At 42.1% G+C, this 22751-nt stretch overlaps 1 protein-coding gene across 1 annotated transcript in view; it reads right to left on the bottom strand.

Moving 5' to 3' along the window:
* The window catches only part of CACHD1 (cache domain containing 1), a 212037-nt gene that overhangs the window by 43129 nt on the left and 146157 nt on the right, over window positions 1–22751 (bottom strand). Inside the window, exons 5-9 of the mRNA XM_007164743.2 lie at window positions 19488–19614; window positions 16531–16675; window positions 15448–15664; window positions 8274–8423; window positions 2877–3110 (exon numbers count right to left, since the gene is read on the bottom strand). Coding sequence (XP_007164805.2) covers window positions 2877–3110; window positions 8274–8423; window positions 15448–15664; window positions 16531–16675; window positions 19488–19614 — 873 coding nt within the window. The remainder of the gene's footprint in view (window positions 1–2876; window positions 3111–8273; window positions 8424–15447; window positions 15665–16530; window positions 16676–19487; window positions 19615–22751) is intronic.

Genomic DNA, 22751 nt, shown 5'->3' with positions numbered 1-22751 from the left:
AGGTCTTAAAAGTTCTCAACACAAGAAGCAAATTATTACTATGTGAGGTGGCTGGTATTAACTAAGCTTACTGGGGTAATTATTCTGCAATATATACATGTATCAAATCATTATGTTGTACACCTAAAACTAATGCTATGTTGTATGTCAATTATATCTCAATAAGACAAGAAAAAAGAAAAGTTATGCAATGGTGTCTATTATAATTTCAAAAGCATTCTTTAAGTAGTCAACACTTAGAATGCTATCTATTGGTTTTAAAACATTTTAAAAGTAACAGGTATCTAAGAAGGTTTTAAAAATGCATTTTGGAGGAGGCTTTTACTCAGGTACCCCTGGACAAAGGGGTTACAAGTGATGGGAGCAGCGCTGTGAGGGTCAGCAGGGAGACAGAGGTCACAGTGTGCACACCACATTCCCCTGGGCTTTGGTCTAAGATTGAAGCCATTTTCATAGAGTAGTAAAGTACAACAGAAATACTCGGAGACCAGATGCTCACTTCAAAATTCTATTCTCCTCTGGACATACTGAGAGCAAGCCTGATAAAAGAAACGCAGTCTTACTTTTCAATTAGCAATTTGGACAGAAGACTCTTTATCCCATTGTGGCAAATAAAGTACGTTAAGCTCTTCCTACACTTAATGAAATACCCATACGCCCTCCCTACTTTAATTTAAAGCACACAGACTTGTATTTTAAAAGAAATATGTCCAGTAACTGATATTTGAATCTGTGGAGGTTTTGAATTAGAGCCACGTAAACATGAGTTTCCCTAGACTCAGGGTCCCCTTGTCATGGAGCTAGAGGAGGTGTCACCCAGTAATTCTAGGGACTGAAGATACAAAGATGAAAATGACACACTCAAGTAGGGGAATGCAGCAGACCTGTAAACCAATCACTGAAACTCACTGCGTAGGAGTCATAAAACAGGCCCTAAGGACTACACTTTGGAAAGCATCAGCTTTGCACATAATTTAATTTAAAGCATTCATGGTAGCTCTCTGGATGGTAGAGTAATTTACAGAAAAGGTCCTACTCTGCCTGATACCACTAATGGTAAGAGAATTTGACGGCATAATCCTCTGTGCTTGTACAGGACTCACTTTCTACATCTGTCTCAGTTCCTTTCACACAGAATTATCATGATTCATTGATCTGTTTTTCTCTTATCAGGTTAAAATGCTTGTTGAGGGTGAGACATGTGCCTTGCCCATCACTGCCTGACACAATGCTTGACTGGCACTCAGTCACGTTGGTTAACGCATTAAGGTCACTCGCATTTAAGACTTGACATTTCCCTACAAAAGGAAATAACTTTATCTAAAGGTGGGAGTTTCTTTTCTATACACATCTGTTGGTCCTGCCAGAACTAGGAAGGATAAAAAAATTGAGGTTAGCAGTAGCTACCATATTTCTTCCTTATAGAAAGACCATGTCTACCTAGTTTCTAGAAAACACAGTCTCTATAAGGCTTATTACTTTTTATATATGAGTTTTCTCTGAATATCTATTTGTGAAAATTCCTAGTTAATGGAACATAAAAACAAGATCTCATATGGTGATGCTGTCTGTCTAGTAATTAGCTGCCTCTTCAATCTTCTCTATCAAGAAAGAAGAGAGGGAAGGATGTGGGGGAAAATGATAAGCAAGAATATGAGGAGGAAAAGAAAAATGCTGTATTTTTAGTGAGCATACACTGTTGGCCTGGCATTGTTCTAGATGCTTTACATATACTAGTGCATTTCATCTTCACAACTACTTTTTTTTTTTTTAAACACTTTTTTTTTTTTAATTATTATTTATTTATTATGTTTATTTTTGGCTGTGTTGGGTCTTCGTTTCTGTGCGAGGGCCTTCCCCAGCTGCGGCGAGTGGGGGCCACTCTTCATCGCGGTGCGCGGGCCTCTCACTATCGCGGCCTCTCCCGTTGCGGAGCACAGGCTCCAGACGCGCAGGCCCAGCAGCTGTGGCTCACGGGCCCAGCCGCTCCGCGGCACGTGGGATCCTCCCAGACCAGGGCTCGAACCCGTGTCCCCTGCATTGGCAGGCGGACTCTCAACCACTGCGCCACCAGGGAAGCCCCATCTTCTTCACAACTACTTTGATGGAAATATTATTTTTTCTACTTTAAAGACCAAAAGTTTAATCACGTGAAGATTAAACACTTTACCCAACATCGTATTATGGGTAACTTGTGACATCAGGATAGTGATGACAATAATAGTAATAATAACAAAAGTAAAATAATAAATAAATAAATAAACAGCAGTCATCGTTATTGAGAGGTATGCTGGGCAGTAATATAATCTCATAAACCTAATAACTCAAAGACGTATTACATGAAAGATGTCATTACGTTTTGAACAGATAACCAGATGTGAATTAACAAGATTAAATACATTACCAAGGGCAACAGCCTAAGTGGTAGAGTGGGATTTGAAATCCTCTCCATGTCAAGCCTGTATCTATTTGACGACATTGTGTTGCCTTGTCTTTGAGGCCGAATTCCAAGCACTTCTGACTTTTATTTACCATCTGCTATGCAAAGTTACTCTTTAGTTCCAAATTCCCTAACCTTTAGATATTGGGGAATCCTCACAAAGCTTCCCTAGTAGATATACCCACCATGTTGACTGAGGCTAGGGCAATGAGGAAAAAATAGGGCTGGGGATTTCTGCTCTAGAATACAGTGCTAACTGGACCAATGGCAGGAGGCTACACAATCCTCTGACCAGAGAAAGTGATGCCCACTTCCTTGCCTGCCCACACTCCCTAATGCCCACATGGTAAGTACTGAACAACATTTAAAAGCTACTGTTTGACTCATGCCCATTTCTTTCCCCCTTCCTTTAGTAGGAAGTTTTCTCCAAACTCACCATCTCCCATCTCATCAGAGAAGGGGAGGCTAAAGACAGCTTCATCAATCATCCGGTTGGGAAGGTTGGTATAGAACCTGCCAACTGTGGTCTCCAGGTTACTCAGCTGGTTCAGCACCATCATGCTGCCCTTAATCACAGGCAAGGCTGTCCGGTCCAGCACGCCATACTTCCCTGAGTTCTGTTCAGCAAGATCTCTCAGAAAAGCCAGCTCTTTCAAACCAGTCACCCCATCTAAAATAAGAAGCCAAGGGAAGACAATGTAAAACAAAACAGTGGATATCCATATAATAACTTTGCCATTTAGATCTAATAAGTGTCTGGATAAGGTCTTGCAATGCCAAGGGGGTCTTTGCGGAGATGATGTGGACTCAGGACACAGATACCAGTTCCTGCTGATGAACGAAGCTGGAGGAGTGATCTTTCCTCAAATAGTCAAGAGGGCAAAGGAATTCTTCAAAAGGCAATGATGAAAAACACATGAGTAAATAAAGGAACCCCATCCAGCAAGGATGTTCTTCCCTTAAAGTTTAATTATAAAATTTAAATTATTTTTCTGCATTTAATATTTGAAAGCAAAAGTAATGATTAACAACTTTTCATTTAATTTAAATTAGTAGATGAAGTTGTAAGAGTTTTAAAGGATAGAGGTTTACCATTTCATTTCTTACCTCTTTGCCTGTTAAACACTTGCCAAAGTCTCATGCAACTAAGTGAAAGAATTATGGATTGTATTGAGTGGTGTCTCTAAACACTGTTTCTTTAAGCTCATTTTAATTACAAATGTTTTCATGCTTTATATTGTTAGGATAATACTGGATTTGATTTATTTAATATACTTTTTTTATGTTTAGAGTTTTAAAATTTTTGTAAAAGATTCAGGCATACTGGGCTGAATTGTTCTACAACATCTGTAATCTATAGCACAAAAATAAATTTAATAAACCTTTTTAAAAATTTTGGTTTGCTATTGTTGGAACACAGTCAAAAGGATTAGTAACTGGTCCCATATGGGTACCATTGTAAACAAATTCAAATGATTTCAGTCACTACTGAGATTCTACCAATGAGTTTTAAAAAGGTTTTGCCTCATGTTCTTGAACTGCTTAGTCATTAAAAAATCTGAAGAGTTCATGGTTCACCTACCTTAAGTGACTTTATCTTTTCTAAATAGGAAGTATATATACTTCTAGCCTTGGAAGTCCATTTCTAAAGTCATGGCAAGATCTAATGGATATGATTTCTTTCTTCACACGCTGTATGTAAATAATTTGGATTTTGCTCCACTCAAACAATGCTAAAGGAAAGTCTGAGTCAGATTATGGTTGCCTTTGCTTGACACAGAATTGACATGGGAGGTGAGTGGTAAAAGACACTCACCTCCCATGTCCGGAGTAAAAGACAACACAAAAGATGTGATTGATCCCTGATCTTACACCCTTGATAAACTCACAGGGGTGAATGATAAAAGGAGACAACTTCAAGGCAATAAATACATTTCCTTTCTTTGTCATGCACTGCACGGCTCTTTCCAAATGTACAAGAAAAGTAACAAACAGGAACATCTACTGGACAAAGAAGCACAGTACAGGATATCAAAGACTGGGTTACTTTATGTCACTCCATTTTTTAATGTCACTCCATCATGAAATGTTATGCAGGGGTGGCAGTAGAGTCAGTAGGGTGGCCGACTGGATTATTCCATCATCAATGTGGTCATGCTGGAAACTACATTTCCCACAATCCCCTTTCTTCTATGCTTCCAGGTTAAAGGTGGCCAAAAGTGAAGTGTTGTAAGATTTAAGAGGTGAAGAGAGAGATGTTAAGAGACAGACATAGAGGAACCAGAATATTGCAGTTCGTCTCACTCTTCTGCTCTGTGTTCAGTTCCCTTTCCCAACTGCTGGCATACTCACCAAGGGCAACCCCACTCCAGATGCTTCACTGAGAATTCACAGGGGTAGCAGCCATGAAGAGCCAACAACCTCTCATAGAGTTCTACACCAGACCTCCTAAGCAGTCTTCAGTGTTCCTAGCCTCCAGAAATCCCTGCAAGTTCCAACTTGTTCACCCAGACCACAGCTGGTTAATAACCTTTGAGTTGTCAATTCCTCTTTTTGCATCTTTACTCTTCCAGTGTCCCTCCATAATTGTGTACACTCTTCTTTTTTTTAATTGGAGTATAGTTGATTTACAATATTGTGCTGGTTTCAGGGGTACAGCAAAGTGATTCAGTTATATACATATATATTTTTCAGATTATTTTCCATTATAAGATAATGAATATAGTTCCCTGTGTTATACAGTAAATCCTTGTTGCTTATCGATTTGATGTATAGTAGTTTCTATTTGTTAATCCCATACTCCTAATTTATCCCTCCCCCCAAGCCCTTTCCCCTTTGGTGTGTTTTCTATGTCTGTGAGTCTGTTTCTGTTTATATATAGATATGTATTATATATATAATACATAATATATATGTATAATTTTGTATTTTTTAAGATTCCACACGTAAGTAAGTGATCTCATATTTGTCTTTCTTTGCCTGACTACTTCACTCAGTATAATATTCTCTAGGTTCATCCATGTTGCTGCAAATGACAATATTTCATTCTTTTTTATGGCTGAGAAATATTCCATTGTATATATACACCAAATCTTTTTTTTTTTAAACATCTTTATTGGAGTATAATTGCTTTACAATGGTGTGTTAGTTTCTGCTGTATAAAGTGAATCAGCTATACATATACATATATCCCCATATCTCCTCCCTCTTGCGTCTCCCTCCCACCCTCCCTATCCCACCCCTCTAGGTGGTCACAAAGCACTGAGCTGATCTCCCTGTGCTATGCAGCTGCTTCCCACTAGCTAGCTATTTTACATTTGGTAGTATATATATGTCCATGCCACTCTCTCACTTCGTCCCAGCTTACCCTTCCCCCTCTCTGTGTCCTCTAGTCCATTTTCTACGTTTGCGTCTTTATTCCTGTCCTGCCCCTAGGTTCTTCAGAACCTTTTGTTTTTGTTTTTTTTAGATTCCATATATATTACACCACATCTTCTTAAACTAATCATCTGTTGATGGGCACTTGGGTTGTTTCCATGTCTTGGCTACTATAAATAGCGCTGCTATGAACATTGGGGTGCATGTATCTTTTTGAATTAGAGTTTTTGTCTTTTCCAGATATAAACCTAGGAGTGGGATTGCTAGATCATATGGTAGCTCAAGTCTTAGTTTTTTAAGGAACTTGCATATTGTTTTCCATAGTGGCTGTACCAATTTATATTCCCACCAACAGTATACACTCTTATCCTGATAATAAATTTGTTGTACCAAAATTTTCATAGTGGCTCTGCTTCCCTATTTGAACTGACAGAGTTAAGGGAATGTGTCAACCCTCGTGAACAACGTTCAGAGATATCTCTCAGAGAGGTGGAAAACTTGCAATGAGGACATATGTCAGGCTAGATTAAGGGGAGAAAGAGAAAAGATGAGAATAGTTAGAGGGAAGTAACCAGAAGTTTCAAAGAATGGAATTATCAGGGGCACAGCAAGAGCACAAGATACTCCAGTGGGAAGATCTAGGAACAGTGAAGAGATGGGTGACAGCAAGAAAATTTCTTTACTCAGTATCTGCCTGGGCAGACCTTCAAATTGAATGGAAAAGACACGATCACTTCCTTTTATGTTTCCTTACTCCTGTACTATTGCATTTAATTCATCTGCCTTGTCTGTCTTCTTCACTGGATCAAGGGCTTTTTGAAGACAGAGATTTTGTGTACTACAGCTCTAAGACCTCAGTGCACTATGTTGTATATGGTACATGCTCAGTAAACACAACATATCTTGTATATTTATTATCACAGCAATCCTATGAAGACTTTGTTCTTTTCATTTTACAGATAAAACTGAGGCCCTCAAGAGATTAAGTAATTTGCCATAAGCCACATGGCTAGCAAATGCAGACTGAAACTGAGAACCTCTAGCCACCAGCCCCTGTGTTCTTCCATGTGTATGCAGTCCAGAAAAATATCTGCAAAAAAATCATGCTGGCCGAAACACAGATTCCTGGACCCAATCTAAGAGGGTCTGAGTACAAATCTGTAGATACTGCCTGGGAGTCTGCATTTAAAAAATGAGTCTCGGGCTTCCCTGGTGGCGCAGTTGTTGAGAATCCGCCTGCCAGTGCAGGGGACACGGGTTCGAGCCCTGGTCTGGGAGGATCCCACATGCCACGGAGCAACTAGGCCCGTGAGCCACAATTACTGAGCCTGCGCATCTGGAGCCTGTGCTCCGCAACAAGAGAGGCCACGATAGTGAGAGGCCCGCGCACCGCGATGAAGAGTGGCCCCCGCTTGCCACAACTAGAGAAAGCCCTCGCACAGAAACGAAGACTCAACACAGCCATAAATAAATAAATAAATAAATAAATAAATATTAAAAAAAAAAAATGAGTCTCTAATATATCCTTATCCCATTAAAATATGAGAACCAGTGTCCCTAAAGCCACCTGGTTCTGTATGGAAATCGGAAAGTGGAGAGGGGAGATAAAAGCCCATAGGTGGGAAGGGCTGCTGGATCAAGATATGCTCTCTTAAAAACAAGAGAATGGGGCCACTTTGAACACTGAGGAAAAGGGACCCAGAGAAGAGGACGAAGAGCTGTGTATTAACAGGTGGGAGGGACGTGACACAGCAGAGAAGCTGGAAAATTGGGCTTTCATCAGACTGGAGGATGGTTAACTTGCTGAAGGAAAAATAATGAGTATTTCCTCAGATTTGCTAGTTTACTAAACCCTCTCACATATTGTCTGATTTAATAGCAACACAATCAACCTTAATGAGCACCTAGCAAGTGCCTGGCACCGTCCTGGGTACCTACTGTACGTCGGGGTTAGTCTTCACAATAACCCTGTCAAGTAGATAATTCTCATCTCCAATGACACAGCTAAGGAAGGGGAGGTGGAGAAAGTGTCACAAGAGGCTCCAGGTAGTGATTCTGCAGGGAAATGTGATATTCACGGTCCTGGTTATACAGAAGAATCTAGGTCAGTACTTCAGCTTCCTGCTCTTAAATCAATGAGATGAGTTAATAACCTCTATGCAGTATCAAAATCCAAGAATATGAGGAGAAGTGAAAAAAATGGAGCTGTACAGAATCCTGTGCAAGACCACATAACTGGTGACGGCCGGAGAGAGAGAGACGGAGAGACAGGGACATCCTAACACACACCCTGAGTACCCATGGGAGGTAGAGAAAGACGGGCTTGGGAAGGAATCTGCTTCTTATACCCTTCATCAAAGCACCCTGTGATGGTTCTTCGTTATTTTTTTTGAGAGCAGCATGCACTTAGACAGAACTTTCATCTGAAAGAAAAGAATCTCGAAACACTACCTACCGTTCATGAGGGCGTAGGTGAGAATCATTACGGAGTTGTTTAGAAAGCTATTTTCTTCACTGATGACACGGAGAGTCGCCTTTTTATCTTCTTCTGAAGAGTCCTTTGATGTAATGCCAGCAGACAGGTAAATGATGACCATGTCTGTATCTAAACAAAAACATGCAAACTGAATGTTACATCGGAGTCTGGCTAAAGGCAGCTACTCAGTTTCTCTTCCACTGGGCTTTCCTGCCTTGAGGACCTGCCCGGTCCACTGTTCCTACTCCCGCCCACCTGATGCCAGGCTTTTGTCTTCCTGCCTCCGCTGCCCTTTCATCCTGCCCATGGTGGGCCACGAGGCCTCATTTACCCAGTGTCAGGTAAGGAGATGTTCCTAATGAGTTTACCAGATCAAAGAAGTTGTGTTCCTTTAGGCATCTACGGTTGTGGTAATTTAGCCATCCTAAACGGACATCTTTCCTGCCTTCTGAAATGGAGGATTCAGAACCTGATTTACCTTTTCCTTAGTGTCTCAAGTTCTTCCCCAGGAACACACATTTTTGGGGGGATTAGGCTTTAAAAAAAAAAAATTATTTATTTTTATTTGTTTGGCTCCGTCGGGTCTTAGTTGCAGCACACGGACTCTTCGCTGCTGCATGAGGGATCTTCGTTGAGGTACGTGGGATCTTTAGCTGTGGCATGCAGGATCTTTTAGTTGTGGCATGTGGGATCTAGTTCCCTGACCAGAGATCGAACCCAGGCCCCCTGCATTGGTAGTGTGGAGTCTTAACCACTGGACCACCAGGAAAGTCCCAGGACTAGGCTTTAAAATGGTGGTTCTGCCAGGGACTCCTGAGACATGTAAGGTTATCTGTCTCTATGCCAGGTAGTGCCAAAAACATTTTTGTTTTAAAACTCATCAGTGTAGAAGAGTAATAAAAGCATGGACATAGGAGCCAGGTTGCTTGTGTTCACATCCCAGCTGTGCCACTTTCAAGCTGTGTCTGGGTTGTTTTAGGCAGATTTCCTAACCTTTCTACACCTAAATGTCCTTATCTACAACAAAATGGGGATAATGACAGTATTTATTTCACAGGGTTGCTGTGAGGATCAACTGGTTAATTTAAGAGTGAAAGCCAGACTTCCCTGGTGGTGCAGTGGTTAAGAATCTGCCTGCCAATGCAGGGGCCACAGGTTCGATCCCTGGTCCAGGAAGACCCCATGTGCCACAGAGCAACTAAGCCTGCAAGCCACAACTACTGAGCCCGCAGGCTGCAACTACTGAGCCCGCAGGCTGCAACTACTGAGCCCGCAGGCTGCAACTACTGAGGCCCGTGCACCTAGAGCCTGTGCTCCACAAGAGAAGCCACTGCAATGAGAAGCCCGTGCACCACAACAAAGAGTAGCCCCTGCTCGCCGCAACTAGAGAAAACCCGCACGCAGCAACAGACCCAACGTAGACAAAAAATAAATAAATAATAAAAAATTAAATGTAAAAAAAAAAAAAAATTAAAAAAAAGGGTCAATTATAGTTTAAAAGAGAAAAGAAAGAAACCTCAACATAAACAAAACAAAAACGAAACCCTCGCATTGGCCTGAAGTGGCACCTATGACTCTAGAGTAAAACGACTCTCCAACCAGGGCTAATGATTGGGAAGTCATTTTAGCTCAGGGTGAAAACTTATTTCAAGTGGCTTTACTCAAAAATAAAAGTGGTGCATTTCCTACCACTAAAGATGCAGAGGCTGAATGATGGCTTTAATGGAGGAAGGGAAGTAAGCCAGCTGGATTTTTATACTGTCTTTTTAATCTGAGATTCCCTGATTCAACATCTATTTTTAAGACAACCTACACAGACATTTACCTTTTTATTGAGAAATAATGATTGATATGCTATATGCTTAGTTCTTCAGATTCTTATGGTTGTCATTTATCTGAGATTGCTTCATAGTTACTGGGGTAGGCAACCTCCAGGTTGGTCCCCCAGTGATCTCACTTCCTGATATTCACATCCCTGTGTGGTCTCCCTTTGAATGTGGACTAGATTTAATGACCGGCTTCTTGTGAACAGAATGCAGCAGAGGTCACAGGGTGTCAAGAGATGGATTAGGTTACAGAAAGACAGTGGCTTCCACCTGTGTGCTCTCTCTCAGGGAAGCCAGAGAGCATGTTGTGAGCTATCCCATGGAGAGGCAAGGTACTGAGGCCTTCAGAATCGAATCTGCCAGCAACCTCGTCAGTGAACTTAGAAGCAGATCTTTCTCAAGTTGAACTATGAGATGACAGCAGCTGTGGACAACAGTTTAACTGCAACCTCGTGAGATACCTTTAGCCAGAGGCACCCAACCATGCTGTGCCCAGATTTCTGACCTACAGACACTGAGATAATAAATGTTTATTGCCTTAAGCCAGTGAGTGTTGGGTAATTTATTACCCAGGAATAGATAATTAAAAAAATTATCCTAACAACTATGAGGATACAATGACAGAATTTTCTTCCGTTTGTAAATTTCCATTTTAGACACTGAAACATCCTTTATTATGCAGAATTGAATAATTACTACTAAGACTTAATATATAAGCAAGTCTTAAAGCTAATTTTGATGCTTGAACAATTCTCTAATAAATATTAACTGCAAATTTAAATTACATATTTATTCATCAGAAATTAAGATATGAAAGCTGATGTAAAAAAATATCATAAGCTAGGGAATATCCCTGTCTTAAACTAGATGTCAATCTTTTTCCAGTGTTATAAATACAGTCCTGTAAATTATTTTTTTTAGGATGCTAAACAGCTCACTTAAGCTTCAGACTGGAAGAAAATACTACTTGACCCTAGCAGGTGGAATACAGATATACCATGAAGCTAGCAAACTATCGCCCTGTGGTTTGTCATTTATGTGTGATAAATTCCTGGACACCTGTAAGACTGACCTAAAATGCACTCTTGAATTTTTTTACTTGGCTTTATGATTCTGGATAAAACACGCTGTCACTGAGAGCCGGTTTTAGACACAGGTCCACAACTGGAAAACCAGACGGGCCTGCAGCCTGCAGCTCCTTTGGTCGCCAAGTGTATTTTCTTTCCGTCCCAACAATAAGACATACACTCTGCAAGCATCCTCACTGTCTCTGCCCAGCCCCTGACTCTACTCCTGCCCTCTCCTTAGGCAAAATTGAGTTATTTTTCTATTTTTAGATATCAGACCTGCCAAATTTGGTCTGATTTATTTTTTTACTTACTAGGATATCCCCTCTCTAGTCGCTCATGGGAACATTAAGCCTTGTGATTAGTAATGTTAGGGATGAGTAATTATAGGGACTTGGGGCAGGGCAAAGACATAGCATGTACCTGGAAGAAAATGCAACCCTCTCCATTTGACAAGTCCCTGTCTAAGCCAACAGCATTCCTTGGGGTCAATATCAAAGGGGGAAGAACAACTCAAATTTGGGCTTTGCCCATGCCATTAGATTCCCACTCCTAACCATCTTATTCCTTCTGCTACAAAATGACCCTCCCCAACCAGTTACCCCCCAGACAAACCCAGAACAAACAATCCAAATGTGTCGATGGTATCAGTTACAGATCTACCATGGGACTGAAAAAGAGCCAGCACTGGATAAAAGTTTTAGATTTTCTGATTAGTACAAAGCAAATTAGCACAAAGCCACCATGATATATGCCATGTGGCTTTTGTTCATATGACCACCAATGTGGGGCAGATACTTTACTTTCATTCATAGACTAATCCTTACAATAACCCTACAGGGTAGGCTCATTGGAATAATCCTATCACACGGCCTTCAAACAGTGCCAGGTATACAGTAGATGCTAAATAATTGCCTGTGGAGTGAACACAAGTAATGATACAGAGTACAAGCTCCTAAGAGGAGTACATAGACCCCTCACCATGCTGTAGCCAAGGTTACTAATGGTCCTTGACTGTCTTTGGGCTTGGGGTCAACTTAGGATGTCTAGGGTATCTGCTCTCCTTTAGCCAGAGCTAGAAGTCTTTTATATATATATATATATATATATATATATATATATATATATATTTTTTTTTTTTTTTTTTTTTAATGTGGACCATTTTTAAAGTCTTTATTGAATTTGTTACAATATTGCTTCCGTTTTTTATGTTTTGGTTTTTTGGCCACAAGGCATGTGGGATCTTAGCTTCCCAACCAGGGACTGAACCCACACCCCCTGCATTGGAAGGCGAAGTCTTTAACCACTGGACTGCCAGGGAAGTTCCCAGAGCTAGAAGTCTTGAAGGAAACAGTATATCATAATAACCACAGCTAATATTTATTTAATATTTATGATGGAGCCCTGGATCTTATTATCACTCCCAGTTTGCAGATGGGGAAACCAGACCTGGAGAAATCAAATAATTCACACAAGCTTAGAAAAATTTCAGAGTAGGAATTTGAGCATACATTGGTTGAAATTCAAAACGCACATACTTTAACTACTGTGCAACATTGCTGGAGAGCAGCTCAAACCTCCCCTTAATAAACTGGGTAATACTAATTCCTTACGTGTTTCTTTCTTTTGTTTTTTTAAAATTTTATTTAATTAATTAATTAATTAATTTTTGGCTGCGTTGGGTCTTCATTGCTGCGCGAGGGCTTTTCTCTAGTTGTGGCCAGCGGGGGCTACTCTTCGTTGCAGTGTGTAGGCTTCTCCTTGCGGTGGCTTCTCTTGTTGCAGAGCACAGGCTCTAGGCACGTGGGCCTCAGTAGTTGTGGCTCACGGGCTCAGTAGTTGTGGCTCATGGGCTCTAGAGTGCAAGCTCAGTAGTTGTGGCGCACGGGCTTAGTTGCTCTGCAGCATGTGGGATCTTCCCGGACCAGGGCTCGAACCCGTGTCCCCTGCATTGGCAGGCGGATTCTTAACCACTGCGCCACCAGGGAAGCCCTCCTTATGTGTTTCTTTATGCAATCTAATTTGGGTTCTTTTTTCTTTGAACTGCCAGTAGAGGTTGTAAAGTGGAGGCCTGTGAGCTAAACTTTAGAAACATCTTACTCGGCCTAAAAAAGACTCCTCTGAGCATTTAGAAAGAAGACATCAAAATGTGTCCAAATCTGTGATGGTCACTCTTCTTTCCATGTTTTTGCTCGACAACATTAAGAAACCCCCCCCAAAACCCAAAGGAGAAACGTTTCCTGTCAAAGCAGTCTTCTGCTAATGTGCAGGGCAGGAAGGTTTGTAAGAAGAGGTTTAATGAGGTCTCTATTCACAGTTTTAAAGCTGGAACAAATGACAACATTTGAAAATGAAGAGGTTTCACATAAAAATCCAGATTTCTGGCTTCTTTTTTTTTTTTCTGGCTTCTCTTAAAACAGAAGATCTGGCAACACTGGAGAGGCGTTCCCGCAAGGCAGCGAGAGGCTGAACAGAAGAGCAGCTGCCTTCTTGATGGAGCATGCGCCCTCTAGCTTCCTGTGCTCCCCAAACAATCCTCATTACCTTACCTCGAGCTCACCTGACACACTCACTGCCTGGCTGGCTGCTGCCAGTATAACATTTCTCTCCATTACTTGAGCAGTGTAATAATCATCGAAATTGGACTTCACCTCTAAAGATGGTTTGATGACTGAAGAATCAAGTAAAAAGAGCACATCTGGTGAGGAATGCTGACAGCCGGATGGCAGCTGGTAAATGGCATCCACAGGTGAATGGCATTGACCAACTAGCCAATTTATCTTGAATACTTGAGAGGTCAGCCTTATCCTTTGGCCTTATTGAACTATGGACAACTTCACACTCAGCCATCCTGTAATATTGGCCTGTGGATAGCTGGTGCTTGCCAAGGCTGGCAGGCAAAATTCTAAGATGACCCCAATGACCCCCACCCTTGTATGACTCCCTCCTCTTGAGTGTGGGCATGACCAGTAATTTGCTTCTGGCCAATAGAATATGGCTAAGGTGATGGGATATCATTCTTGTGACTGTGCTATATATTTGGCAAAGATGGAGGGATTCTGCAGACATAATTAAGATCTTAATAAGTTAACCATGAGGGAGAGTAATCTGTTTAAATCAAAAGGGAGAGTAAGCCTGATTAGGTTAGACAAGCCCTTTAAAAGAGGGTCCAAGCCTTCCCCGAAGTCAGGGGCTTGAAGAAAAGATGCTCTCCTCCTGGCCTTGAAGAAACAAGTAGACATGAGTTTCACAATTGCAAAGAAATGAATTCTGCCAACCATTGAGCTTGGAAGAGGACTCTGACCCTCAATGAATCCACAGACTTGGCTGACACCTAGAACGCAGCCTTGTGCAGTCCTAAACAGAGAAGCAGCTCAGCAACACATGGACTCCTGACCCACGGAAACTGTGAGATAAGAAACTGTGAGATAACAATACACAGAAACATAAAACTGATATGCCATCTACCATCATTAGTTGTAATAATTACAGTAGCTTCTGTCTTTCAAGGGCCCACCATGTGCCAGGCACTAAGTTGTGCATTTATCAACGTTGTCTTAGTTTTAATGCAGACACACTGAAGAGCTTGAAAATATATTCTTTAAATTTATCTCAATAGGATACATTCATTGAAAAAAACAACCTACAAACAGATTTTCGAATATAAAAGAGAAAACGACATAGATTCCTTTCAGTAGTTTCAAAGCATGTATCTTATTTCAAATATCCTTCCCCTTACTTTAGCATGCATCCTAATTCCAGATTTTCTTTAATACATGAAAATTAAATTAGAGTGCCTTTGTACATTTGAAGGGCTGTGCTCATCTAAATGACAGCTGGTTAGAAGAAGGAAGGATCAAGGCAAGAATTCCGGCTGCCCCGTTTCTGAGCACATGCGCACAAGCAGACAGCCACTCTAAGTCACTGAGGACACGAGGCTGACAATTAGCATCAAAAAGGATGTGGATATTCTCCTGGGAAATAAACGGGATATGTTCCTAATAAAGGGGCAGGAAGAAGAGGCTCAGGGAGTAAAGAAATCGTGCAGACTGAGTACCTTTGATTGGAAAAGATGAGAAAATCTAGTAAGATCCTAGTATTAGATGACCATTATGACAACACAAGAAATTTTTATCCCGTCAATGTAGAAAAAAATCCCTCTAGACATAGTTATGTGATCAATTTACAATATATTTCTATTGCCATCCTTTATCTGTTAGTTTATGAGCAACTAATTTATTAGTGAGCAAAGGCACTTACTTGCTTGGAACTTGGTGCTATTGTTTGTGCTTCGAATCAGCTGAAATGCCTTTTGAAATCCCACCGCATGCTGGGTAGGGCTGTCCAAAGACTTGACGCTGCTGACGAAGGTGGACATTTTCCTTTTTGTCTCACTGGTGGCTGGAGACAGGAATGTCTTATAGCACTGGTCAAGTGAGCAAGTCCTGACGGTGTCTGCCACAGTCAGCATGGAGATCTGGAGGGGAAAACAAACAGACAAACAAACCCTGTTATTCTGCCAGGGAAAGGTTTTCTACAGTTCAGAAGAGCACCAAAAGTGACAAGTCCTACAGAACAGTTTCGGAGAGTTTGAAAAGAAATGCCTAGAGGCATCAACCTATCACATTTGAAGAAGATTAGTTAAGGATTGGTAAGGGACAGGGACCTTAGAATTTGGCTTTTGTTCCAAGATGAAGTCAGCAGTACGGTGTTCATCTAGAATATTAAAAACAGTATTTCGCACACAGAAAAATCTTGGCAAGTACTAATCGTCTGGATTCTCCTACTGGAGGTGGCGGTGAGGGTAAAGGCATAGGGTGCGTGTTTTAAACAACTAGATTAGTGAGTAAAACCTTAGGTGGTGGAAAAGTCAAAATGATGAAGCAGAAAATGTCTACAGGCAATAGATTATCATTAGTTGTAAACACGCCTATCTCTGAGGTGTCCTAGAGATTAGTAAACCTCTAGCAGCCTTCTTTTCTCCCTTCCCTCCCATCAATCTTGAGATAAAGACAAGTCATCCACCAGTGTTCAAGCCCTAGCCCTGTTCCTCCTTCCTATAATTTCCAGTGTGAAAGTCACAGCTAATTAGAAGTCTAGGCAGGGGCCATTAAGGAAGTGCAAGACTCAGTTTGGTGGGGATGGTTTTATAAAGAGATTTGGAACCAGGGTTGGCAGCTGCTTCCTTAAATACTAGAATAAAAACGACAGCACTCTCTTTTCTCAAAGCCATTTTTAAAGGTGGATTGAAAAATACATATCATAAAACATAAAGTACTTTAAAAAAGGTATTCAAGAAAGACCCAGTGCCAATGAGGGGGGGGTCACTGGGGTCATCATCACCTTATCGTGTTCATCGATGGCGCTGAGGATGACCTGGGCAGCGTCCTTGGCAATCTGAAGCTGGGTGTCTGTGACGGAAGCCCCGTGGTCCAGGATCACTACTATGTGCTTTGACTGCGGCCGGACAGTGGAGACGTAGATAGGTCTAGAAGGGGGAGAAGCTCTCTGGGGTCAGTCCCGGTTTACAGTAAAGGCCTCAACCTAACACAGCTGTGAGTGCTACAGATGGGCAGGCACGCTGGCCTCCCTGTGTTTCTGGGGGTTTGGCACAAGGATGGAGAGATCAGCACGGAACGAGAAACTATGCTGGTGCACTGAAAACAACACCTCAAGACAACAGCGTGTGTCTGCAGAACAGGGATTGGTGACTTCTGCCTTCCAAAGATTAAAGCAACCGGGAGAAGGATTTAAGAAGCAAAGCCTTTGGAAGGCTGGCTTTTTCAGCATATGTGAAAGTCCACCCTCCCTGGAAATGGAACTGGTGGCCCCCCGGGGGGCAGAGACAGAATAACAGGGAGAAAAAAGTCCACCGGCCAGTGCGGGGTCCTCTGCAGATTTAAGAGTGGGGCTTGGCTAAAACCGAGGCAGCCTGTCATCTGTGAGCACATTGAGCAGCTTTGAATAGCTGGTCTGGTTTCTCTCTCCCCAGACAAAAGCCACTGCTAGGAGGGCCCTTTTCCTTTCTGTACTGAAACAATTTACACAGGTCAGCCACCAAAAGACCCCTTATCCGAGCATTTAAAACTGTGCCATCAGATTTGTCCAAGCCAGTGACAGCCACTCTTCTTGCCAGGTTTTTGTTTGCCAACATTAAGCAAAGGGGGTGGAGGGGAGAGGGGGTGGAGGTGGGGGGAATGCCAAAGGAGAAGTGCCTCCCAGCAAAGCAGTCTTCTGCTAGTGTGCGGTGCAGGCAGGTTTGCGAGAAGAGGCTTAATGAGGTCTCTATTCACAGTTTTAAAGCTGGAACAAATTAGAGGGAGCTTAAGAGAGCAAATCAGCCTCGAGAGAATTCTCTCCTTTATCGACACCCCTAAAACACTAGAGTTTTCTGTGAAATGTTAGATGCCAGTTGAGTCACAAAAGCCTGGGCACAAATTAAGAAATACAGGCAAAGTACCAAAAAAGCTCAAAATTGGGCCAAGTTTACACTAATTGTTCTCAAGCCAAAAGTCCTACATTAATACTAAAGCACTACTATATTTTCACTAGTTAATACCATTCAGCCAAGTAGGGAAATTGGATAAAAAAAAAATCCATGAGCGGTGGCTACAGAAGCGAAAGAGGCAACAGAAGATAAGGAAATCTGTCTATCCCAACACTGACAACTATGTCGAATACTGAACTTTTAAGTCCTCCAAGCTAGGTGAGTAGATTTTTTTTTTTTAAATGACATACCCCCTCCTTTCCAATTCAACTCAACATAAATGAAGAGCAGAATATGTGTTCACACTGTCACAATAAATTGTTAAAAACTGCTTCACTGGGATACATAAATAGCAGCATTATATGTACAATCTGGGGCGGTCCTCATAGTGTGATTGGCTCCTTCTGATATGTTCTGCAAACCTACTCCACACTTCAAAGGATGTGGAGACCTTGCAAAGGCCTCAGAGGTGAGAGGACAGGTCAAGAGACGGCGACAGCAATCTACGAGGAGAGGAACTCAGATTACTTAGTCAAGGGAACAGGGGCTTGAGGATTGATTTAATGCATATTTAGGGTACAGATTCGTGAAACCTCCTGAGTGTGGGTGAATGTTGATTTGTGACAAGGTGCTGCTTTTCCTTTTGGACCATCCCTCACAGGTGATTCATTAAAAGCAGAATGCCATCTAATCTATCTTCTTAGAAGTAAATGAGAATTAGATGGTTTATGGTGTCTTTGGCCTCTCCTGAGAGATGAGCCAGACTAGAACCCAAGGTCACGGATTCTGGAACAGTCTCCAAGATGCTCAAGTCTTCACCATGCTGTCCAGGGAGGGAACGGAAGAAACCATACAAATGATACAAATGTCCCTCTAGGAAGAGCACAGAAGTAGTATTTTCCTTGGGGAAAATTTTAGATACGACTTATTTATTTTTTTCTTCCAGTTGTATTGAGATGCAATTGACATACAGCACTGTATAAGTTTAAGGTGTACAGCATAATGATTTGACTTACATACATCATGAAGTGATTATCACAATAAGTTTAGTGAATAGATATAATTTAAAACAAAGATGGAAAGAAGCTAAAATGGTGGTTTAGTCTCAAAAAACGTGGCATGAAAAGCAGGCATCTTGCACTAGTTCCACAAGTTCTGGCATCAAACATCTAACACTGCAAAAGGGAAACTGTGGGGATTCAAAAGGGAAGTATCTTTGCCTAAGGGGTTCTGTAAATTGATGAGTGTTGTCATACAACTTATCTCACCATTACCGCCCTTCTAGCTAAGTGGTAGCATCTCAAGTCATTTCCTGAGAAAAGCAGCATATTAAGGATCCTCGATCCAGTGTTTTCTGGACAACCTTCAAACTTCTAGTAGCTGAGATTTGCATGTAAATTTCAAAAGGATGGCCAAGCATGTTATCACAGAAAGGAAAGCTGAGAATCTCAAACTCTATTCTGAGATATGCTGTAAAGTCTTCTAGCGCTGCCCTTGAGAGAAGGTATTATCATTTGTCTCTCAACGAAGGTGTCTGAAACTCAAAACAGACTGGGTGCTTCAAAATTTTTTATTTCTTAGTAAATACCTTGTTTTACTTGGCTTGTTAGATAGTTCTGAAAAAGTTCCAGGCTTCATCATTTGCCTTCCCAGGCATTTCTACACCCACATATGTTAAATAATGAAATCATTTCAGGATAAGTTTTTGAAACCACAGTTTGGAGGCAGAGCTGTGTGTATGAATGGGGAGTCTATATTTTATACAGATTACTCTTAAGCAGTAATTAAAACTTTGGCAAGCAAGTCAACGTACCTACTGCGATGCTCATAGCTGCCCTTACACCGGAACTTGTGTGCTGGGAAAACAGTGAAAATTCCTTCTTCTGAACTGAAATATTGCCACTTAATTCCAGGGTTGGATTTCAGGTTGTCTGCAAGAACTGGAGGAGTGGGAAAAAGACATATAACCGACAAATCCACAGGTGCACGCAGGCACTGTGCCTCAGGCATCTGCTTTGCATAAATGGTTCGTACTATGAAGAAATCCCAGTAGGTATAAGGCTGTAAATTTTCTACTAAACATTTTCTTTCTGTCCCTTAAAAAAATACCCCATGAATAGAAAATGTAATGAATGTTTCAGTCAAGTGAAGCAATCACTCTTAACATTGTATGGTGACACTATATGTCGTGGATTATTTTTCCAGCATAGATGATTCATTTGCATTAATCTCTCTCCTCACTGGGCTGGTCCCTGTTAAGCCAGTGTATACTTGCTGGCTTGGGGTATGTTCTCTAACTGTGGAAAACAGTAATATTAATAGGCTAGTCTCCCGAGGGACTAGACCTGTGACCTTGACCTTGTTCACTTCACAATGAGGGAAACAGCATCGATAGTACTTGAAAAATGAGAACCATAATCATTCAGGAATAGCTTACAGAATGATTCCAACATGGCAGCACTGGAATAGAGGCCTTCCCTCACGTTATCTCACTTAATCCATAAAACAACCCTAGGATGAAGGTGGTATTATTATTTTTTTAACATCTTTATTGGAGTATAATTGCTTTACAATGGTGTGTTAGTTTCTGCTGTATAACAAAGTGAACCAGCTATACATATACATACATCCCCATATCTCCTCCCCCTTGCGTCTCCCTCCCACCCTCCCTATCCCACCCCTCTAGGTGGACACAAAGCAGAAGCTGGTATTATTATTCCCTACTTTGGAGTTGAGAAAATATGCTTACAGAGCTTAAGCAAATTGGCTGAGGCCTTGTCAGGAACTGGCTGAGCTGGGATTCAAATCTGGGTGTCCTGGCTCCTGTGTTCTTCACATCAGTTGGTGTTGCCTCCCTTCCTAAGTGTACTGCATCCCTGCCACTGGTTTGCAGCTGGGCTGGCAGCCACCTTACTGTGTGCAATATTGTCCCCAAAACTCCATGAAGTCTTTCTCTCTTCTCTGATGCCCCTTCACTCTGCTCCACACCACCTCATTTATGTATTACACACTACTATGTGTAGGGTACTGCTTTACATGTTGCAAGATACACAAAGATGAGCAGAAAACAAGCCCTCCTGTAATAAGCAATACATCAGAAGAATCACATAGAGGGAAATGGAGCAAAACAAGAAAGCATGAGGTGTATTTGGCAAAAATATATATATGAAGCTCTGAATGCCACAGAGCCATTCTTTTATTTTATTTTTCCTTTGGCTGCACCTTGCAGCATGTGGGAATCTTAGTCCTCCAACCAGGGATCCGATCCCCTGCGGTGGAAGTGTGGAGTCTTAACCACTGGACTACCAGGGAAGTCCCCAACACATGGCCATCCTTTAGTCTGGCTTGGGGGTCAGCAAGCTTCTGTAAAGGGCCAGGTGGTCAGTGATTCTGGCTCTGCAGACCATATGGTCTCTGTTCCAACTACCCAACACTGCCTTGTGGTGTGAAAGCAGCCACAGACATCCATAAAAGTACGTGTGGGTGTGTTCAATCAAAGCGAATTTGCGAACATCAGCGGCAAGCCCGGTTTGGGCAGTGGTCCTCCAACCATGCTGTGTAAAATGTACCATGTGGAGGCCTTCAAAAATGTTCAGCAGTTACCCTGCCCAACACACACCGAGGAGCTACGGCACACTGTAGCCTCACACAAATCCTAGGAGTCAACAGTTATTAACCCCAAGTTACAGATGAGGAAACAGGCTGAGAGAGGGTTGTTGACTCGCTTGAGGTTTCACAGCGGACAAGAAGGGAGTCAAGCCAGCGTATGACCACAACGTCTATCCCCTCTCTCCACTCTGCCAGCCAGCCTTATCCAGGTCATCACCTGGACTCAGGCGACCACTCTCTCTCCGGGGACCAATGCTGACGTGAGTGCATGTAAACACGGAAGAGGGTTTTTCTCCGCCTTGTCTCCTGGGAGTCTGAAGCTCAACCTTGATCTCCTATTAGCACTCTTCTCCAGGCAGCCCTGCCAACCCAGCAATAAAAAGGCAAACACCGCCTTTGGGAGAAAGGAAAGCTCGGTGACCTCATTCAAAAGTAACATCTGTAACAATAAACAGGCTGCAGTGAGACTATTAGAAGGGGAGCCAATGAGAGCAAGAATGTTTTAAAAATAAATCAGAATTCACATAGTGCGTGATACATTTAGTCTCCCCACAAAAGATCGCTCTGGTTCCTTTCCAGCACTAGAGCCTAAGTATCGGGCAAGGTTCCTCAAACCCTCCTGCTGAGAACTCCTTTGGTATCTGATTAAATTTCATCTGTTATTCAGCACTAGCAGAAGATGACAGCTATGATGGTAATGAGGACCCCAGGGCCCAGAAGCCATCAATCTATCATTGTGGTGTGCACCCCAGGCAGGCCCCCTCCTGACTTAGAGGTGGAGGTGGATGACAGCCCTGCCATCTATGCAGAGAACCCAGAGGGGTCTTCCCCCATTCACAGGAGTCAGTTAGGCGTCCTGACCACTGGATCACTTGGGCTGGGGTCCCACACGCTCACTCCTTCCTCAGAAATGCTGGAAGCTGTCCGGGAAGAAAAGCTGGGCAGACGCCCAACCTGTTAGCCCACGATGCACAGTGCTAGGCTTTAAGTTATCAACGGGCAGGGTCTGTATCTGTCTAAACTGCTCTGCACACCGATCTCAGACAAGACACACGTGAAGGAGGCAGTGAATGTTTTTTTCCTCACTGAAGCTGAACCCGAACCCCAGGATAGAAGTTCATCACACCCTCTGACATCCTCCAGCATTTTACCTCTTCCCACCTTCTAGCTAGAATTACTGTCCTAACAGGAAACTGTTCGATCCTCCATCCCTAGACTCAAAGATCCTTGAGGGTGAGATCTATATCTGAGCCATGTCTGTCACCCCTGAAGCAGAGATTCCCAGTACTTTTCACATCAAGGTGCACACTCTGCGTGATATCTGCAGCATACAGGCTGGGAAGATCTGCATGGAAGTACTATTTCTAGAATGTTTTGATACTTTTGTTTGATAAATTCTAAAATCTTACTTTCCTCTAATGCCAAATCCAATTAAACATAAATTAAATATAGAGCAATGATTAAATAA

The sequence above is a fragment of the Balaenoptera acutorostrata genome, chromosome 1 (genome assembly GCF_949987535.1).
Source record: "Balaenoptera acutorostrata chromosome 1, mBalAcu1.1, whole genome shotgun sequence".
NCBI classification, from domain to species: Eukaryota; Metazoa; Chordata; class Mammalia; order Artiodactyla; family Balaenopteridae; genus Balaenoptera; species Balaenoptera acutorostrata.
The sequence above is the reverse complement of the archived record's forward strand: the minus strand, read 5'-3'. Positions and strand labels throughout refer to the sequence as shown.